This window comes from Manis pentadactyla, chromosome 15, assembly GCF_030020395.1.
Source record: "Manis pentadactyla isolate mManPen7 chromosome 15, mManPen7.hap1, whole genome shotgun sequence".
Lineage (NCBI taxonomy): Eukaryota > Metazoa > Chordata > Mammalia > Pholidota > Manidae > Manis > Manis pentadactyla.
In genome coordinates, this window is record NC_080033.1 from 68632669 (window position 1) to 68652184 (window position 19516).

General features: G+C 48.6%; 2 protein-coding genes across 5 annotated transcripts in view; one reads left to right on the forward strand and one right to left on the reverse strand.

The window, feature by feature from the left end:
- HSDL1 (hydroxysteroid dehydrogenase like 1) overlaps nucleotides 1-200 on the reverse strand; it is a 29989-nt gene extending 29789 nt beyond the window's left edge. The window contains exon 1 of one of the 2 annotated variants that reach the window (XM_036909381.2): nucleotides 65-200. In XM_036909381.2, coding sequence (XP_036765276.2) covers nucleotides 65-172 — 108 coding nt within the window. In that variant the 5' untranslated portion in view covers nucleotides 173-200. The remainder of the gene's footprint in view (nucleotides 1-64) is intronic. The other variant, XM_057493382.1, reaches the window with a different exon arrangement.
- Nucleotides 170-19257, forward strand: DNAAF1 (dynein axonemal assembly factor 1). Of its 3 annotated transcripts, XM_036909390.2 has the most exons (12): nucleotides 262-531; nucleotides 2415-2550; nucleotides 3001-3092; nucleotides 4760-4981; nucleotides 5070-5236; nucleotides 6935-7056; nucleotides 9945-10090; nucleotides 12190-12432; nucleotides 15216-15325; nucleotides 16845-16901; nucleotides 17768-18116; nucleotides 18923-19257. In XM_036909390.2, exons 1-12 carry the CDS (start codon nucleotides 408-410, stop codon nucleotides 19009-19011), a joined length of 1857 nt encoding a protein of 618 aa, XP_036765285.2. In that variant the 5' UTR covers nucleotides 262-407; the 3' UTR covers nucleotides 19012-19257. The 3 variants fall into 3 exon arrangements, with proteins under 3 accessions (XP_036765287.2, XP_036765285.2, XP_036765286.2); XM_036909392.2 differs by lacking the exon at nucleotides 2415-2550 and having other exon boundaries at nucleotides 170-531; XM_036909391.2 differs by lacking the exon at nucleotides 16845-16901.
- Nucleotides 19258-19516: the final 259 nt, after the last annotated feature.

Genomic DNA, 19516 nt, shown 5'->3' on the forward strand with positions numbered 1-19516 from the left:
AGGCGCCGGGCCGAGGGAGGCCCGGAGGGTGTGGGGGCCGAGCCAGGCGCGGCGGGCGCGGTACCTGCAGAGGCAGCGCAGTCTCCGAGCTGGTCCCACTAGAGCCGCGCGGCCGCCACCCCCGTCGCCGCCGCCGCCGCCGCTGCCGCGGGCCGCGCCCCACGTGACCCATGCACGCGCCCGGGGCGGGGACAAATCCGCCCAGGCGCCCGACGTGCTGCCTACCCGAGTGCGCGTGCGCGACGGTTGCCGTGGAAACAGGGAAGCGTTGGGTTGCCAACCGAGCGGGCACAGGTGGCTTGCGCGGAAGAAAAGCGGGCGCTCCCTCGTCCGGCTGTGGGCCGCAGCGATCGCCCAGGACCGGGCTTCCCCACTGCTACTCGGTGTTTCGTGTTTCTGGAATAAGCATGCACCCCGAGGCCTCGGAGCCCGTGGCGGACCGGGCGGCGGAGCAGGACGGCGCGCAGGAGCAGGGCGTGGAGGAGTCGGCTGGCGATCACCAGGACGCAGGCCTGGGAGCCTGCAAGGAAGGTGCGGACCTCCGCCCGGGAAGCTGAGGGGGCGACGGGCTGTGCCGTACCGCGCACGGATCTTCCCAGCCGGCACTAAAGATAATAGTAACGGTAGCGGCCCAGACCGTTTACACTAGGCGTGCCCAGCACGCGCCGCACTTGAGCCATAAGCCCGCCCTCTGCGGTGGGCACTCCTCTCGCTATTTCATACAGAGGAGGAAACTGAGACTTAAAGAGTCCGTAGAACTTGCTCCAAACCGGTCACCCTCAGCCAGTCAATAGCAGAACAGACTCACACCCGGACTCTGAGGCCCGGAGTCCAGGCCCTTACCTAACTCACCATTCTCCCCACCTCCCAACTTTTTAATGTTTTGAATGTAACCCTTTATTGTTATCACCATGTAAGATCAAAGGTTCTCTCCCTTTCGAAACTGCAGGCTATGTTGGGGCAGGACGTCCTGATTTTACACACAGTGTCCAGTCCAATGTCTGACCACAGTAGAGAGGGAATGAAGAGCTGGTGGTTCTGGGGTCGGCGGGTGACTCCCCAACAAAGTTTCCCAGAATGGGCTTAGAAGACGGACTCCACCCTCTGCTCCCATTCGGCTTGGCGACCTAAGGGAAATATTTTAATGATTAGATAAATTACTTGATTTGTTTCATTTTTTGAACCCAGTCAACAAGTATATCTTAAGCATCGACTGTCCAGGCAAGCCCTGTATGAGGAAGCCATGTTCTTTGGAAAGACAGACTTTGGAGCCACTCCTGGTGGGTTCAGTTGGCAGCTCTGCAACTCGCCAGCTTTACAGCTGTTGGTCCAGAACTTAACCTTTCTTTGGGGCAGCCTCCTCATTTGCAAGCAGGGATAATTATAATTAGAGTTTCTGGCATACAGCAGGCCATGAACAAGTGGTAGTTCTTGTTATTAATATAATCAGTTATTATGTGTATATTGAACACCTATTCTTTATTTGGCCTCTCGTGGCTCCAGTGGGAAATGCGGAAGTGCAAGACACAGTCCCATACATGGAGTTCAGTAGGCCATAGGCACACTCAGCAGCAGCCAAAGGCCCTTGCGATTAAGTGCATTTCCATTGGCCAATTTTAATGGGGCTTAAAAAAAATTAAGTGCATTTGAATGGGCTCATTTTCTTTTCACCAAAGATGCTTTCACCGTTTCTTTTCCTGTGATCTTTCTTTTGAAGAAATGACAGAAAATATTGTAACAAATACCCATGTTTCACCACCAAGAATTGAAAATGATTACCATTTTATCATATTTACTTGAAGTCCTTTTTAAATTACAGAAATGAAACAGTTCAATAGATATGTAATAACGTTGATGTTCCTTCTGCCCTCCACCCTCCAACTCTCAGTCCTATTCTTGTCTCCAGAATTCTGTATGGATTCTTTCAGTCACTCCTCTCTACATACATATTACATGTCCTTAAACAATGAATAGCACTGGTTTGTGTATTTTTAGTTTATATAAATGGTATACTGAGCTTATTATGGAAGTTGCTTTTTTCACTCCATACATGTTTCTGAGAATGGTCCATACTGATGGAGGTAGTCCCAGTGCATTCTTTTCCAAGGCAGAATAATCCATTATTTAATTTAACCAGCCCCTATGGGTGGATGTTTGCATTGTTAACAGTTCTTGGCTGTAACAAATAATGCAGAAAGGAATATCTTTGTACATGTCTCCTAATGCTCCTCTACAAGAGTTTTTATAGAGGCGCTATCTAGAAATGAAATTTCAGTAGTCCTTCTCAATGCCTTAAAAACAGTTAAGTTAAAGAGTACTGGTGTACCAAACTGAAAGTGGGCAATAAGTTGGAATTGGGAGAATTTTTTGTGTACATTTCTTGATGTTTACAGAACCAATCTCTTATCTTACAGAAATTAATGACCGTAAAGAAACGTGTATAGGTCCTCCTGATACATCCTCCCAAAGCAAGCAGAAACAGAGCGGTGATGGCAGGCCGCATGGTCAGTTAGCACACCAAAGAGATGACAAGGAGGATCACAGCCCCAGGTATCATAGCTCACGTTTACCAAGGAAGGTAGATGCTGTGATCACCTCTTTGTACAGAGAAGGAAATTGAAGCTTATGGAGATTAAATAGTCGGCCTGATGTCTGGGAATTTGTAGTGGAGTTAGGGCAACACAGCCTCTGATGGCACAGCTAACCACCACCTATTCAACTTTAATGCCAAACCTGGAAAGGGAGACATCAGTGGTTCGTGATGAAACTGTTTAAAGTATTTTTATTAAAACATGCATTGCAATTTTTAAGAATGCTAAAATTAATGATACTGGATGAGGCCCTGAAAGCCATATATATTTTAAGAACTTAAAATAGCTATCAGGCATATAGGATGTTGTAGAATCTGGGGAAGGAATGGAAGTGGTAAAGAATTTTTAGAGTATATTTGATAAATGACAAATTGAAATAAATTTCTTGCTCATGTTTTTCATTTAACAGAATGACTAAAAGTTTCCTACAAAAACTCTGCCAGCAACACAAGCTTTATATTACCCCGGCATTGAACGATACACTGTATTTACACTTCAAAGGTAAGGGACCTGGTAGTTGAGATGTCTCACATCAGGTGAAATGCCCTCATGATCTAAGAAATTACATGGGTCACCTGGAGTTCTCAACTTACATTTAAGCAGGAATTTCAGACATTGATGGAAATCTATGGAAAAGCAGTAATATTCCTTTGAAGAAAAATTCTTACCCGACTGGAGTTTATAAAGGCAGCGACTGACTAGACAGATACAAGGGAAACACAGTGGTATGTCTTATTTATCTTTCCTAAAGGACTCATGATTTTTTTCAAACAGAAAGCCCATCGTAAACATTTTATGTGTGGGAGGAATGTGTTGTGAAGGATGAAGACCTATGTAGAAAACAAAGGATGGGAGGCTGGTGCCTCTCAGAATGGAGGGTATGAACGGTGGCATCCCGGGGCTCAGGGAAGATGTCAGTCACTCCTACAACCTTAAGCTGAGATTAATAGAGCTGCTCCTAGTGATGACAAAGAGGAGTCTGCCAAGTCTGGTAGGGCCAGCCTGCTTCATTGGTCATCTGTGTGGTCGTTTGTTAGGCCAGTAAATGTTTACTGAGTCTTCTGTGGCCTGGCACGTGCTCTGTGCTGAATACAGAGATGGCTATGGTGAAGGTACCTTTGGTGTCCTGCAGGCCGGGGCAGCCCCTGTGAGGAGCACCATGCCAGGAGGGTCTGTGAAGGGCTCCAGCAGCCCAAATACCTTAAAGGTTTGCAGTAACTCCTGACTGGTCTCACCTCCACTTGACCTCCAAATTCTCCACCCAACGTCTAGGTGGTAGCAGTGAATAAGACAGCCTAAGAGGGCAAGATTTAAGAAGAAAAGGACCCAGTGAGTTGGACTAAGTAGAAAGAGTCAGAGAAGCAGAAGAGCTGGGGAGACATGCGTATTTTTTACCTACTACCGTGTATCAAATTATCCCCAAACTTCACAACTTAAAACAAATTCATTATTGATACTGCTTCTGTCAGCCAGGAATCTGGGAATGACTTTGCTGAGCGGTCTGGCTCACCACTGACATTATAGTTTCTTAAAACTTTTCCAGACAAAATTAATAACTTATTTTAAGTTTTCATAATAGATGAATCATGAATTACGAATTGATAATGAGTTACTAAAGGAAACAAAAATGTTTGTTTTCCTAATCCTAAATTTGCCTTATAACAGTGAAAAATAAAACAAGACCCACAGTTTGCATGACCTTCCGGCTTAGCTGGATATTGGCGCTCAGAGCATCACTTCACTAGGCTGTCTGTCTCCTTTTCTTGTCCCTGCTTTCCTCTGGCTCACTTCGGGCGGGTCACCCCTCACCTCACCCTCTCTCAGCCATGAAGGGAAGGTGGCCCCTGCTCGACCTTACCAGGCCGGCAATTCCAGCAGAAAGGCCACCTCTTTCCAGTGGAGCCAGCAAAACACCCCAGCATTCAGCAAAGTCAGCCCCACTGAGCTAACTGTGACCAGCCCGGAATGAATTGTGAATTGTTGTGAGTCTGATTGGCCACTCAGAGAGCTATGGGGTGGGATCAGGAGAGGGAGATTCCTCCAGGCAAAGGGGCAGCAGTGTTACTCGAGGGAGAAGGTGTGGATGCCACACAGGTAGGCAAAACCAAGGTGACCTGGGGCCTCTGTGTGTGCAGAGGGCCTTACCAAACGCCGCCTGCCCCTGCTAGGTTTCGATCGCATCGAGAACTTGGAAGAGTACACGGGGTTGCGCTGTCTCTGGCTAGAGTGCAACGGCATACAGAAAATCGAGAACCTGGAGGCCCAGACGGAGCTGCGCTGCCTCTTCCTGCAAGTGAACCTGCTTCATAAAATTGAGAACCTAGAACCTCTGCAGAAACTGGATGCTCTTAACCTCAGCAACAATTACATCAAGACCATCGAAAACCTCTGTAAGAGCCCCCAGGGGCCTTCCCTGGGGGGAGGATCTAAGAGTTCCTTATAGGATCGCTGCTTACTTCTGCTGACCTGGCCTTCCAGCCTGCCTGCCCGTCCTGAACACACTCCAGATGGCCCACAATCATTTGGAGACTGTGGGGGACATCCAGCATCTAAAGGAGTGTCCAAAGCTTTGCGTGGTTGACCTTTCCCACAATAAGCTGAGTGATCCCGAAATCCTGAGCATTCTGGAGAGCATGCCTGACTTGGTAAAACGCACGTACACAAAGCTTACCTTCTTCTATGTCCTTTAGACACCATATCTCTCTTCTCTTTCCCCTCCCTCCCTTCCTCCCTCCTTTCCTCTTGGTATTTTCAGCTGGAATATCTTAAGTTGCCAGATGCCGTGTCATCTCACCCACAAATATTTCAGTGTGCATCTCTGACAGATAAGGACCTTTTTAGCACAGTCACTGTACTATTATTATTATATCTAAACTATTATAATAGTTTGCTACAATAATGAAACCATGTTATCATACCCAGTCCATGTACAGTTTTCCCTGTTTGTCTCGAAAATGGGCTTGGACTGTTGTGTTGTCTACTTCCACATCGGATCCATTATTCGTCTGTCAAATTTCTTGATCCATCACATTCCCCTTCCCTGCTTTTCCCTCCACCCTATTAATCTTTCGGAGAGACTGGGTCCTTTCTCTGGCTGTTGGCCACATTCTGATTTGGTTGGTTCCATCCTCATGGTGTCATTTAACATGTTCTGCTGCACCCATATTTCTTATAAAATGATAGTGGAGCTGGAGGCTTGATGGGATCCAGGTTCAATGTTTAACTTTAAGGTGAGCTGTTGCATCACATCACGGGGTAGGTAACATATGGCTGCCAAATTTTAAGATTGATTGGGGTGTTCGGGGGTCGTCGACCTAATCCAGTCATATCGAAGCCCCCCATCAGCCTTTCTCCAGTTGTTTCAGCAGCCACTGATGAACATCACCTACATGTATTGTTTCATTCTGAGTCGTACAACAGTCATTTTCTGATTTTTGTATTCCTTCTGCATTTATTAGCTGGAATGCTTCTGCAAAGAGAAACTTTCCCTCATCAACTAGTGGTTTTAAAGTCTCCACACAAATGGGCCCTGCAGGATCTGCCCCTGTGGCATTGCACTCCCGCCACACCAGCCCCCACAGGATAGGCCACAGGACAGTAGGAAGAGGGTGGCAACGGCTGTGCAAGATCAAAGATACGAAATGCTAAACTAACTCGTTTCCAATGCATTTATTTTCTCCAATAACCAAAACCACTTTAGATATGAAAAGTGTTTCATCAGTTTAGTCACACTGATTTTAAAGGCCTCACCCACGTCCTGCCTAGCCCTTCACCTCCTTTGGGTGTCACAGGCTGGAGAGGAGGTGACGACGTTTAAAGATAGGGGGATGGCACACTGTGTCCTTCTTCTTTCCTGGTCCCAGCCTGACATCCAGGAGATTTGTAAGCCTGGCCGCAAGGCCCTTGGGCTAGATAAACCTGTACATTCCACCCTTTTCCCTTATAAGGCACTACTTCTTATCTGTCTAGCCTCTATGTAGTTTCCTTAAAGTGGGTCCTGGCTGGGATGGAAAGCAAACAATCAGACAGAGAAGAATTTCAGCAAAAGAGATTGGGAGCAAAACAAATGCAATCGCTATACATGGCAAAGGCCTTGGTGAGTTTTCCAACATTTCCAGAAGGACAGTGAGATTTGGGATCAGAAGTGAAGTCACCGGAAGGGCTGTTCAACTACCAGGACAGTTCTGAGGGCACAAAATCAAGGCAAACCTTCTTAGCTTCTCTGGTAAAGCCAACAGTTCACCATGCTGGCACTTCGTTTTTATTTATCTAGTCTCAGAGCATAGCACATATAAAATATTTTAATCACATACACTTCTAGTAATTTGTCTGTGTGCTTACAGCGTGTGCTGAATTTGATGGGAAACCCAGTCATTAGAAATATCCCTAATTACCGAAGGACAGTCACCGTTCGGCTAAAACATTTAACATACCTGGATGACAGACCAGTTTTTCCAAAGGACAGGTAAGGAAGAAAAAAGCGTTTTGAGTACATTTTTAACTTGTAATAGCTGAGCATGCTTAATATTAAACTTTTTAAAATCCCTGATTTTTGAGCATTTTCGCACATGATTAAATATTCTTAGGAAATAGGTTTAATGGCTACATAGCTGTTTATAATAGGACACTCCCTATTTTGGGACACTTGTTCATAGATTTTGTTCATAATTCTTTAAGAACTATCTGTGTGTTTCAGTCTCTGACTTCATTGCTGAGTATTTCATTAAGGTGGAATTTTAGGAGTTGTATTATTGGATTAAAGACTGTGGTTTGAGCCTTTTTAAATACACTTACAATTATTTTAAAACTGTTTTTTAGAAAGTTTGCAGCAGTTTATAACTTCACCAGACACAGCCTCAGTCTTGCAAAAAAATCTTTGCCAGGTTAATTGATGAGTGAAGGTAGTGAGTCATTTTAAACCTGCATTTTTGGAAAACCGATAGTATTAGTCATTTTTACCATCTCTGTGGGACATTCGTGTTTCCTCCTCTGTGAGCACTCCATTCAGGACTTCTCCCAGTTCCCTTTGGAGAGTTTTTATTGATTCATAGACTCTTTTTATATTAAGAATCTTGAACCAGGAACTGATGGGTGTGTTGTCACTACTTTTATCAGTTTTTAAGTTAACTTTTAATTTAGGTCACTATTCATTCTGATTTATTTATTCTAATAAAACCTCAGTAATGTGGATTGTGTAGAGGGAGGTGCAATCTGAATTTTGAATTTTCAACATTTGAAAAGAAATGTAGCTGCTAACATGTCTTTAAACTCACACGTTAAAGTCAGACTACTAAATATGTCCAATAGAAGTGAGACCCCCTACTCTGACAAGGTGAGAAAAAAATTCTGGGAAGTTGGGCAGATGGGCCCAGTTCCGTGGGGCAATGGGGACTGGAGTAGCCTGCAGACTGACTTCAAAGCCGAGCCCTGTGGCTGCCAGTTACATTCCCTTGGGTGGGTCACTCACCTCCCGACCTCCCCTTCTGCACCTGGAAAGTGGGGACAACATCTACTGCGGGGACCTGTGAGTAACATGTGGGGCATGAGCAGGTACTGAGTGCATCAGAGGAGGGTGGGAACAGCTGTCACTGAGGTTCTGAGCCCCACCCCAGAGCCGTGCTGATGAGAGAAAAGTCTAAACAGAGATATACGCCAGACCCCTGACCTGTACAGCACAGCACGGCTCTGGTTCAGGAGTCAGGTTCACCTGGCTCAAGTCCTGATTCCACCACCCACAAGCTGTACCCCATCGGGCACCTGCCTGGGGTACTCTCCACAGGCATTTGCAGGTGTCTGCTTACCTGTCATCTCAGGATTTCCAGGACCAAACACCCTAAGAAGCACCTCTTCCCCCTGGTGTCTCCTTAGCCTAATTTCTTTTTTAGCACACACCAGCCTCTGACATACGTGTTTCCTCACTTAGGGCCTGTCTTCCCCCATGAAAGGGCAGCTCTAGCAGAGTGAGCAGTGGCGTCTCTCACATCACCTGCTGTGTCTCCAGCCCCTGGAACAAGTTCACCCATTTAAAGTAGACAATTCAAAGTTTTCAGTATATTCACAGTCATGCAACCACCACCACTGAGTTCTAGCATATTTTCATCACCCCCATAAGTAACCTTACTCATTAGGGGCACTCCCCACCTGCCCTTCCCCAGCCCCTGGCGATCGTGAATCTACTTCCTGTCTCTATGGATTTGCCTGTTCTGGACATGCCATTTACATGGAATCATACAATATGCAGTCTTTTGTGTCTGGCTTCTTTGCCTCAGCACAATATTTCCAAGGTCAATTCACATTGCAGTGTGTGTCCTTAATCCATTCCAAAATAATAACGAAAATAGTATTTCATTTGGAAATGCCATGTTTTATTTACTCGTCAGCTGATGGACACTGGGGCTGGTTGCCCTTTTGGGCTACTACTGTCAATAATGCTGCCTTGACTATTACGTGCAGGCTTTTATGAAGACATTTGTTTTCACCTCATTTGTGTAAATACTTAGGAGCATGTTTGCTGCTTTATATGGTAGGAGTGTGTTTAGCTTTATAATTGCTAAAGTGTCTTCCAAAGTGGCTGCACCACCTTGTGTTCCCACCAGCAATGAATGAGAGTTCCCATGGCTCCACAGCCTGACCAGCACGCAGCGTGGCCAGTGTTTGGATTTTAGCCAGCCCAATAGGTGCGATGCGGTGTCTCATTGTCTCAGTTTGCATTTCCCTGAGGTCACGTGATGTTGAGCTTGTTTGCCATCTGCCGATCTCCTTGGGGGAGGTGTCTGAGTCTTTCACCCACTTTTAAAAAATTGTGTTTATTAATTTTTATTTTTGAGTTTTAGTAGATCTCTGTATGTTTTGGCTACAAGCTGTTTATTAGTTATCTTTCTTGACAATATTTTCTCCCAGTCCATGGCTTGTCTTTTCGTTCTTTTAACCTTTGCCCATTTAATTTGTCTTGTCTTTGCTCTTTGTACTAATGAGCTGTACAAGTTCTTTATATATTATAGCTACAAGTCCCCCTTATTTGGTACATGATCTGCAAGTAATTTCTTGATTATTTATGGTATTCTTTGCATTCCAAACCTTTTTAATTTTCATGGAGTACAATTTCTCTTTTTTTTTTTGTCAACTTATGCTTCTGGCATCATATCCAGAAGGCTTTGCAAACCATTAGACTTTAAAAATTGAAAATGCACATGTGTCAACTCTTCTCCTTGCAGTCACATGACCCATATGCCTTTAGTTTGACTTTGGGGAACATGAGCAAGTTTGGTCAGATAGAATATGTTTTGAATTTACTTTTAACTTGTGAAAATGCAAACCTCCCCAATTTGTTTCTTTTTTTATCCTCCAAAACAGAGCTTGTGCAGAGGCCTGGGCTCGGGGAGGGCTCACGGCTGAGAAGGAGGAGAGGCAGCTATGGGAAAGCCGAGAGCAGAAGAAGATCAGAGACAGCATCGAGGCCTTGGCGATGGTCAAGCAGCAGAAAGAAAGGCAGGAGAGAGGTACGAGCCTAGGTCCCCACCCTAGACGAATAAGCACCCAGAGCTCCATTTAGATTAGAAATCTGGGCTGATAAACTCAGTTTCTTTCATCTCTGGAGCTTTCATTTTTTGACCATTTACTTACATACCTGCAGATCCATCTGCCCTTGGCCTCACCCACCTGCCAAGATTAGTGAAAAGCCCCAGCACTTCCATGCAGCTTCCAAACAGGTCTAGTGATTCAGACACAATTTGTTCACATACACACAGGTGGAGCACACAGACACTGTCGAGGATCCTGACAGAGGCTGAGGAGGCAGAGAGGAGCACCAGATGCCCATACTGGGAATTAAGTTGTGAACTGGGCAGTCATATAAGCTTAGCTGAGTTATCAAGAAGGGCCTTGAAAACCGGCCTTGACGTGGCCGGTGACAGGAAGTCATGGGCTATGAAGAAGATGAGTGTTGTGGAGACCATGTTAGTGGCATGAGCTTGGAGGTGGGCATTGTAGGATAAAGGTGAGGGGGAAGGTTGGCCTGCCGTTGGGGTGTCTCAGGGTGTGCAGCCCCAGAGATTTGTGTGATTTCCATGAAAATCACCACAGAAAAGCATGGAGTCCCTTGATCTTTCTTCTCATTGAGATGAAATTCACATCAATCAAATCAACCATTAAAATCCATAAAAAGCAACCATTTTAAAGTAGCATTTAGCACATTCACAATATTGTACAATCAGCAACTCTAGTTACAAAACGTTTCCATTGCTCGAGCATAAAACCCTTTACCCATTAGCAGTGACTCCCTCTCCACACTTCCCCGATCCTCTGGACATTCTGTCTACATGGGACTATATCATAGGAGGCATTTTGCACCTGGCTTCTTTCACTCAGCATGTTTTTGAGCTTCCTCCACTTTGTAGCAAGATCAGTTTTCATTCCTTTTTATGGCCGCCCTTGACAATTTGTTCATTCTTAAGGGTGGCTGCACAGCCTCCTCTGTGGCGTAGGTTTTAACTCAGATCAGAGCTAAAAGTCTGGATGGTTGAATGAAACCTGCTAGACCTTTGAGGGATTTAAGACCTTCCTATTCCCGGCTTGTCAGGACCAGGGCAGCCGGGAAATGTTCTGGGCCCACAGAACCCTCTGGGGTCTTAGGGTCTCTCTCCCTGCCTTTCCTCCCACCCCCTGCCTCCCCCATTTCAAGATTCTCTCCACTCCCAGGTTTAGCCCCACCCTGTCCCACCCAATCTACTGCCCGAGTGCGGGACTCATAGCCCATACCTGATGCCCCTGGCCAGCATTCAGTAGGGGCTTCCGGTGAGTGCGTCCTGGTTGGACCCTGAAAGCAGGCCTGTGGCATCCTGGCTGGGGTTCAGGGCACCTTGATAAGGAAGAGCCCCCTTCTCCATCCCACACACAGTAGAGTCTCCATGTGTGTTTTCAAATGACATCTATTGTCTTTTACCTAATTACAAAACACGAATACAGCACACACAGAAAACGTATAAATGCCCAAGTAATAACTCAGTCACAGGGGGAACCACGCAATATTTAGTGTGGTGTCTCCTGGCTTCTCATGAGAGCAACACATTTTTAGTAGAAAAATGGTATAATTGTAGTGCTTTCTTTCTGCCTACTGTTTGGAACTAGCATAATACATTTTCTATAAAATAGACTTTCTCCTAAGCATGTTTTTTTCTTTTCCCAACTTTTTATTTTGACATTTTTCAAATTTTTAGGAAAGCTTAAAGAACAGTAAGATAAACAGTTATATTGTGCCCACTAAGGTGGGACGGTTTTTAACATTTTGACACACTGACACTTTCCTGTTGTGCTGAGCCATCTGGAAGTGCAGGCAGACATCCCGAAGCCCACCTACTCCAGTATCTCCTAAGAGCCCCTGCGGGGTGTCTTGGTGGCTCTGTCCTGTTCCAGCCCACGACTTGCTAAGCGACCCCTCTTGCGGACAGGCAGCTCCGATCATTCGGGCCTGTGCGCACCTTGATGGACATCGCGACGGGCAGTTCTTGGCTGTGACCTGCCTGTCCCCGGGCTCCGTCTCAGCCGTTGGCTGCGGGTCCCCGGGGACGTTCCGCCTCCCTTGCTCTCCTCTCCCATTCAGGGGAGGGGCCCGCGCCAGACGGGAAGGAGGACCGGGACTCCAGAGCGGCGGGGAAGGCAGGGCCTCGAGAGGACCCAGGAAGGCGGCAGAAAATGCAGCTGTTCGTGGAGGAAGGCCTCAAGGCCAGGGAGGAGCTGCTCCCGGAAAAGCCGAGTCCGGCGGAGGAGCGGCCGGCGGATGCGCACGGAGGGGCCGAGGGGCCGGAGCCAGCGGGCGCCGCGCAGCCGGCAGCCGCCCGGGAAGGTAAGGCGCGTGGGAAGCCACCGCGGCGCCCGGGCTGCTGTGCCCCCTGCGGCCGGCCGGTGGTCTTCCTCCCCGGAAGGTGAGCCACGACTATGCCGCGTCGCAGTCCCATTAAACAAGGTGAGAAGAAAAGGCTGAGAACACACTGTTGTAATGAACTCAGTATGTCCAAAATATAATAATGCAGATACTGTAAAGTTCTGAATGAGATACTTTGCTTTCTTTGGCACTAAGTTTTCAAAACCTAGTGTGTATTTAGCATAGCGCATTCTCAATTTGGAAACTAACTTCCCAGCCGTTCAAGTGTAGTCCCACAAAAGGAGCGAGTTGCTTTATACTGCTCAGTTTTTAAAGTTAAATTAATTAAAAGTAAAAACAATTAAATAAAACTAAAAATGCAGTTCTCAGGAGCTTGGGCTGCATTCCAGGTGCACAGCCAGACACTGACACAGCCAAGCCCAGACAGGCTGTGGCTGCCGTAGTGGGTGACGCAGATCTAGGACAAGGAGCCCCTGGCAGGTTCTAGCCAAGTTCCTTGGGTCTTGCCGACTAACAGATAAACCCAGGACTCGCTGAGGTCGTCTTCCTATTGCTGTTATTGGTGAGGGTGAGCCAGACCTGGACCATGCTGTCTGGAGGGCCTTGGCTGACAGAGAACCTCAGCTTGAGCAGCAGTTGGGGTCTGTTTGGGGAGTTGAGCTGGCCTGGCCCAGGACAAAAGGTCCCCAGAATGAAGGTCCCCACGTCTGGGAGAGACTGAGAAGTAACCTGTTCTCCACAGCACTGAGGACGCCAGCCAGGCAAGGCTCATCTTCAGAGCAGCTGGTGCATGGCTGCAGCTGGGACGGAGGTTTATCCAGCACGTGGGGGTGCTCCGAGAGGGCCGACTTCCAGGCCGTGTCTTGTTCAGCCTTGTCAACTGTCCTGCAAGGCAGTTGCCATCGTCATTACCCCATTTTATGGAGTTGGAAACTGAGGTTCAGAGAAGTGAAATAATTCGCTCCAAACCACAGAGCAAGCCAACGGCGGAGTGGGGAATTGAGGCCCATCTGCCTCGGACTGAGTCTTGCATCACCACCATCAGCCCATCTCTACTGCTCGTACCTCTGCTTTCTGCCCCCAACCTTTCTGCCTGAGCCCCCCTCTGCATGTCCCAGGTCCTGAAGTGAACTGGGATCCCAGGTCCTGGGTTTTCAGAGCAGGAGGCCTGACTTCCACCTCAACTGAAGGCACTCAACCCCAGGGAAAGGCAAATCCCAGTAAATATCATGTCTTTAAAACTTACTTTCCCAGTTACCTTTCTTGCATGAGACATGGTCTTTCCTTGCAAGTAACGAGGCCTTAGTGGAGGACAGAGAAAATGAGAGACAGTTTGACCAGCTTCACTGGGTTCCTGTGCAAGTGCTGAGATCTTGCCATGGAACCAGGAACCAATGATGGTTGCCTGAGAAGCAGTCAGGACTCAGATGCTCTAATGAGTCTAAATCTCAGGGCAGGAGGACACACCACGTGAGTGCTTGCCACATTGGAAACAGACGTTTCCATCTCTTCAATAACAATCTCTCTGGGAGAGCTTTAGCTTCTTTCCTGTGGTCGCCAGGATGGTACAGAGATGATCAAGTGTCTCAATAGAGCACACCGTGTGCAGACATGACAGTGCAGTTTCTAGACGGACACCTGGAGGTCAAACCCAAGTCCAGCACCTTGGATGCCCCCGGGGCAAACCACAAACCTCTCTGAGCCCCATTCAGTCCGTGAAATGGGGACGATCTCTGCCAGGGACTGAAGGAGGGAACCTAAGCAATGCAGCTGACAGTTGCTCACCTCTTCCCCACTGCACCATCTCCCGAAGTAAAACAGAGCCTAAGCAGACGGGTGTTTGGAAGCAAGCACACTTGGCAGCAGCCTTAAGTACAAGCTCCTGACAGACGGACGGGAAGTTGAGACCACAGTGCCGTGAACAAGGCAGGGGGTGCGGGAGGATGGGCTGCTGAGAGGGGAAGCAGCCGTGGTTGTAATTAGAAGTTCCGAATTTCAGAGGCCACAGGAGGCCCCGTGTGGAAGCCCACGGCAACTGGGCCTTTTGGGTGCAGGTTGAGGGGGTGGCTGCAGTGTGGGCCCAGCTCAGCCACAACAGCATCTGTTTCCATGTTTCATCCTGAACTGGTGCCCAGGGTGGCCTGGCCAGTCCTCAGCATGGATACTCTGGACCTGTGTGTGATGAGGAGAGTTGGGCCATGAACTCCTAATTGCTGGAGCTGCGAGGCTGAGCAGAGAGCAGAGGACAGGACCTGAGGATATGGCCTTGGGAACCTTGAAAAATAGGTGCCTCGAGGAGGGACAGGAACCCCACCTCAATTCCACAGTCCCCAGGCAACCTTGAGATTATTGACAGGTGTTCTTGGCCCTGTTTGGGGGCGAATGCCCTGAGGGCACAGACCACCCAAGGGAGTGGTGGGCTCACCCCTCCTGGGCACAGCTGTCACCTACCCGCCAGCCACCCAGTTGGCCTTTCTTGGTCTCCCTGCCCATCAGCCAGGCCTTTCCCAAGGCTCCAGCTCCATCCATCTCCAGCTTCTGGGACACCTGGGACAGAGCTTTCCTTTCAGACATACCCCATCCTCACATGGGGACCCTTGCGGCTTCTGTCACAGGGGCCAACCTCAGACCTGGAGGGTATGCTCTTCCTCCGCTTTTGGAATTCACCTCAACCTTGGGCTTGACAGTCTAACCACTGTGCATAAAACTAACTCCAAGATTAATAACTTGTTATTGTTCCTTAGAATCTACCCCCCCGAGTGTGGCCATTGAGCATCCATTCGGTGCAGAACTTGATGGAGATGAAGATTTGGAAACCACTAAACTGGAGATGAAGGAGAAGCTCTTCATCGATGTATGTAAATAGCTGCATGCGAAGATAGGTACCTGCTTTAGAGTTGGTATCCTATCAGATCCAAACCTTCAGTCTTTGCCACCCAAAGTATGGTCCTTGGACAGCAGGCTTGGCATCCCCTGGGAGCTGGTTAGAATATGAATCCCAGGCCCTACCCAGACCTACTGATGAGAATCTGCATTTTAAAAAGATCTTCCCCAGATGGTTCATACATGCACACATTCAAGGCTGAGAAGTGATGGCCCAAATGATTCCCCTTGAACTATGTCTACAAACTCTTGATTTGTTCTCCCTGAAGAAGTCACACTGCTAGCTAGCCTTATGTAAACTGCTGAGAGATTTTATCATCAGAGCCTCTAGTCCACAGTCAACTGCCCGGCAAGCAGCTAGTGCCATCTTCCCAGCCTCTCGCTGCCCCCGGCTGATGTGACTGTCCAGCATCCCGTCCCCTGGGGCTGGTTCAGTGAGGGGCCGTCTGACCTTATGACTCATCATGGCCTTGACAACGTCCTTCCTCCTGGAAGCTCTTCCTGCATTGGTAATAGTTAGAAACGCTTTAGCCCAAGGGAATGGGCTCCAGGGGGATTCACACATTTTGTCACAACCCCCAGGAACTGCACTTTGGTGTGGGGCAAGGAGTAGGGGGGCTTCTCTCATACCTTTAGCCTCACACCCAGTGGGCAAGCTGGTGCTGTTTGCTCCCCCAGGTCAGCCCTCTTCTCTGCCCTCATCGTATGAGTGAGTTTAGACCCACATGCACTACCTGGTCTGCCTCTGTCAACTTCCTTGATAAGCTTCTCAAGTGGTCAATTTTCAGAGTGGGATTCTAAACTGAACAATTAATTTCTAACATTTGAGAGCCAACTGTATACAGGACAGTTAATAGCTAATACTGTTCTTATTGTTGCCTGGCACTGTTCTAAACACGTTGCGTATTATTTCATTTACCTTCCAATAACTCTTAGAGGTAGGTGCTGTTAGCATTCCCATTTACAGAAGAGAAAATAGATAAACAAAGAGGTTAAGCAACCTGCCCAAGGCTACACAGCTAGTCAGCAGTGGAGCAGGAATACCAGCCCCGTCAGTGTGGCCCTGGAGTCCATGCCTCTAATCATACAATGTTCCTGCCCCACCTGGCTGCTGCAGGTGAAGATACCAACACAACACAACACAGAAGCCCTCCCTGTTTGGGGAGATCCAGAATACACTCATTTTGTACCACAGAGTCCTAAGACTAATTTGCACAGAGGGATGCATTTGGTTTGGGCCGCATCGTGTCCCCCAGACGGGATGGCTGTGTGTCTCATGACAGTGTGAAGCGGGGCGAGTGTTCTTCAAACACACCTTGCAGATCACTTTCACTGATGAGATCCAAATACTTGAAGTGTGCGCGCGTGGGGCATGAGTGTGCATGGGGCTCCCCATTTCTCCCAGCTCACAGGACTGTGGGTGCCTATGTCCCTCCTATGTGACATTCAGCATTAGCCTCCTGCTGACACGGGCTCGCTTGCTTTTTCAGGACCTACCTGACTTGGAGGATATTGACACAGGCGAATCCTTGGAGGGCCAGGACAAGGTGATCACACACATTCTGCCAGTGTAATTCTGCTCTCATTTCTAGTCTTGTCATTTACAATCCTACTCCTTAATATGAAAGGATAATGCTCTTTGTGATGAGGCATCACACACCCCCATTTTCACCTTAGCAAAGGAAATGCTTTCTGTTGCTTACTTCTTTAAGGTTTTATAAGTAACCACTGGGTTTTCTTCAACAGATATTTTATCACTGGTTTTTAATAACTGTGCTGTACATAATTGCCTGACAAGAGTTTTCCATCCTTCCATTGTATTTTTATGTCCACCTTATGAACATCTGTATATAGAAACAGACAGGGCAGGATAGGAGAAGCAGGAGGGAGACAAGTGCACGGGCCTGACGGGACTTCTCCCAAACGGCCCGCCCCTCTGACAGCCTGTGTGCCACTCAGGAGGAGGACGTCCCACACTCCCTGTGTGGGAGCATCATCACAGGAAGGAGACATGGGACAACCGTCCCGGAGGGGGCCTGGGTCCAGGAGGCTGGGGTTAGGCATATGCTAGCCAGAGGCCAAGGCTCAGGGAAGGGCTGACTGAGGACCCGGAGGGTGTTGGTGTAGCCACAACAGGGTGGGCAGGGAGTGCGGCGTGGACACCCAGCACAAGGCGGAAAGGAGTGTAGACTGGGCGTCTAGCTCACATGACTTTGAGGGCTCAGAGACGGCTTACCAAGAGGTGTCTATCCTGAGGCCTGACTTTTGAAGGGCACAGTGCTGGGCTCCCTCAGGCCTCTTTTGTACACAGCAACAGAGTATTTTGTGATAGAGAAAAAAAGCAGAATTAGCATTGTGCATTTCAGAATGACTTGTAAGATCAGAAATATTCAAACACATCTTTTTTTACCAGATGTGTTTTCCCAAGATTACAGCCATCTCAAGCCTGAGTGATGACAGTGACCCTGAGCTGGACTACCCCTCGCTCCAGGGGCAGGAAAACACGTGCACAGACACCCTTTCAAACATATTCGCCATCTCCAAGGACACCTCACAGAAGACTGAGATGGCCTTTGCAGACATATTTAAAGCAGCAGCAAAGGATTTGGAAACTCAAGGTAGAGACACCAAGTCCCCGCGCCTGCTGATCCAGGAGCTCAACGAGGACCTCTCAGGCGAGCCCCCCACCCGCCAAAGGGATGCCACCCCAGCCCCTTCCAGCGAGGACAGGGATAGTGTCGGACTCCCATTCTCCCCTCCAGGTAATGCCACCCCACCTTCAAGATAACGGGGGCTGAAACTTAGACACTGGGGAAGTGAACCATTGACTGCCCAAGTCCAGCGGGTAGCCAGCTGGGCCTTAGTGCCCTAAGAACTCCATGTCCTTGGACAGACTATGGAGGTGGCTTAGACCATGCTCCTAAGTTTATGTCTCTAAGGCCACCGCTTGCTGGGTGTGGCCTGGGCTGCGAAGCCACAGAGCCACCCCATTCCCAGGCGGGCAGGTCGGCATCCCCTGGGCTGCTTATGGCCACACAGCCTCCCTCAGTGGGCCGGGAGACCCGAGTTTTCAGCCCCATCCTAGCCATTCTGATCCCTGGCCTTTCCAGACCATGGCTCCTAAAGGAGGGCGAGGACCTGATACCCCAGCTGGGAATATGGGACAAGGACTGGCTGAGGGTCCAGGACTGGCTGAGGACCGAGGCGGGGCTGGTAGGAACAGTGTCTAGAGCACCAGGCCGGATGGGACAAATGAAGCCAGGGGCTGACACATGGGTCAGCCAGGCACTGGGGCCTGTGAACATGGTAAGCATACCAGGAGATGCCTAGGTAGCGAAGCTGGTTGGCACTTCCTGGTAACAAAGGGAGCTGGGGTACCTGCTCCAGCAATTGCCTGCCTTTGCCTATCTAGATTAGGGCGTCTGCCGAACTTCCATGACTCCTGCTCTCATCCCACACCAGGGTTCTGTCAACGCCAGCTTGCGTGGCTGACTCATGGCCTGCAAGTGGGAAGAAATGAGGCCGATCACACTTCTCAAGAAACCGTTACCTTCCTTCCCCACTTTAGGAAACAGCACTGAAAAGATGGGGGTGCAGTCTGAGATGGAGCCCGAGGTGGGAGAAGACCGAGAGGACATTGCACTTGGCTTGGACTGAAGCCCAAGGTGGTACAGGGAGCCGGCAGCCGAGCCAGGCCTGATCCCAGTGGGTGTGGGTCCACCCTTTAGCTGGGCTCCCTTTCCTTCCGAAGACCTGGGGTTACTTGGTTGTCACGGGCCGGCAGGTGGCTCACCTCCCCCACCCACAGCCCCTGCAGGGGCACAGCTGGTCCCCAGGTATTGGCAGTCTGCCGCCTGTAACTGCAAATATCCCTGAGCATGATAAACACTTCAGTATCGATGAGTCCATGTGTCACTGGCTTATTTAACATCCATGAGTCACATGTGACTCATTTCATCAGGTACCTAAGAACCATTCTTCTCTTCATGTGTGATTAGAGCTAGGTTGGATCCTGGTGTCCTGTGACATTTGGAGTGCGCATCTGCCCCACAGGATGGCAGAGCCTTCCAATGGAGCCACAGATGTTGGAGGCAGTGAATAGCATGCATTACACATCAAAAGCTGTACATGGACACTGCCCAGTCCAAGAAACTTGATCATT

Excerpts from the sequence above, each read along its gene's own strand:
- DNAAF1 (XM_036909390.2), top strand. The coding sequence starts at position 408 with ATGCACCCCGAGGCCTCGGAGCCCGTGGCGGACCGGGCGGCGGAGCAG. Across the intron at positions 7,057-9,944 it reads CCAGTTTTTCCAAAGGACAG|AGCTTGTGCAGAGGCCTGGG; the intron begins GTAAGGAAGAAA and ends CCTCCAAAACAG. Across the intron at positions 12,433-15,215 it reads GCCGGCAGCCGCCCGGGAAG|AATCTACCCCCCCGAGTGTG; the intron begins GTAAGGCGCGTG and ends ATTGTTCCTTAG.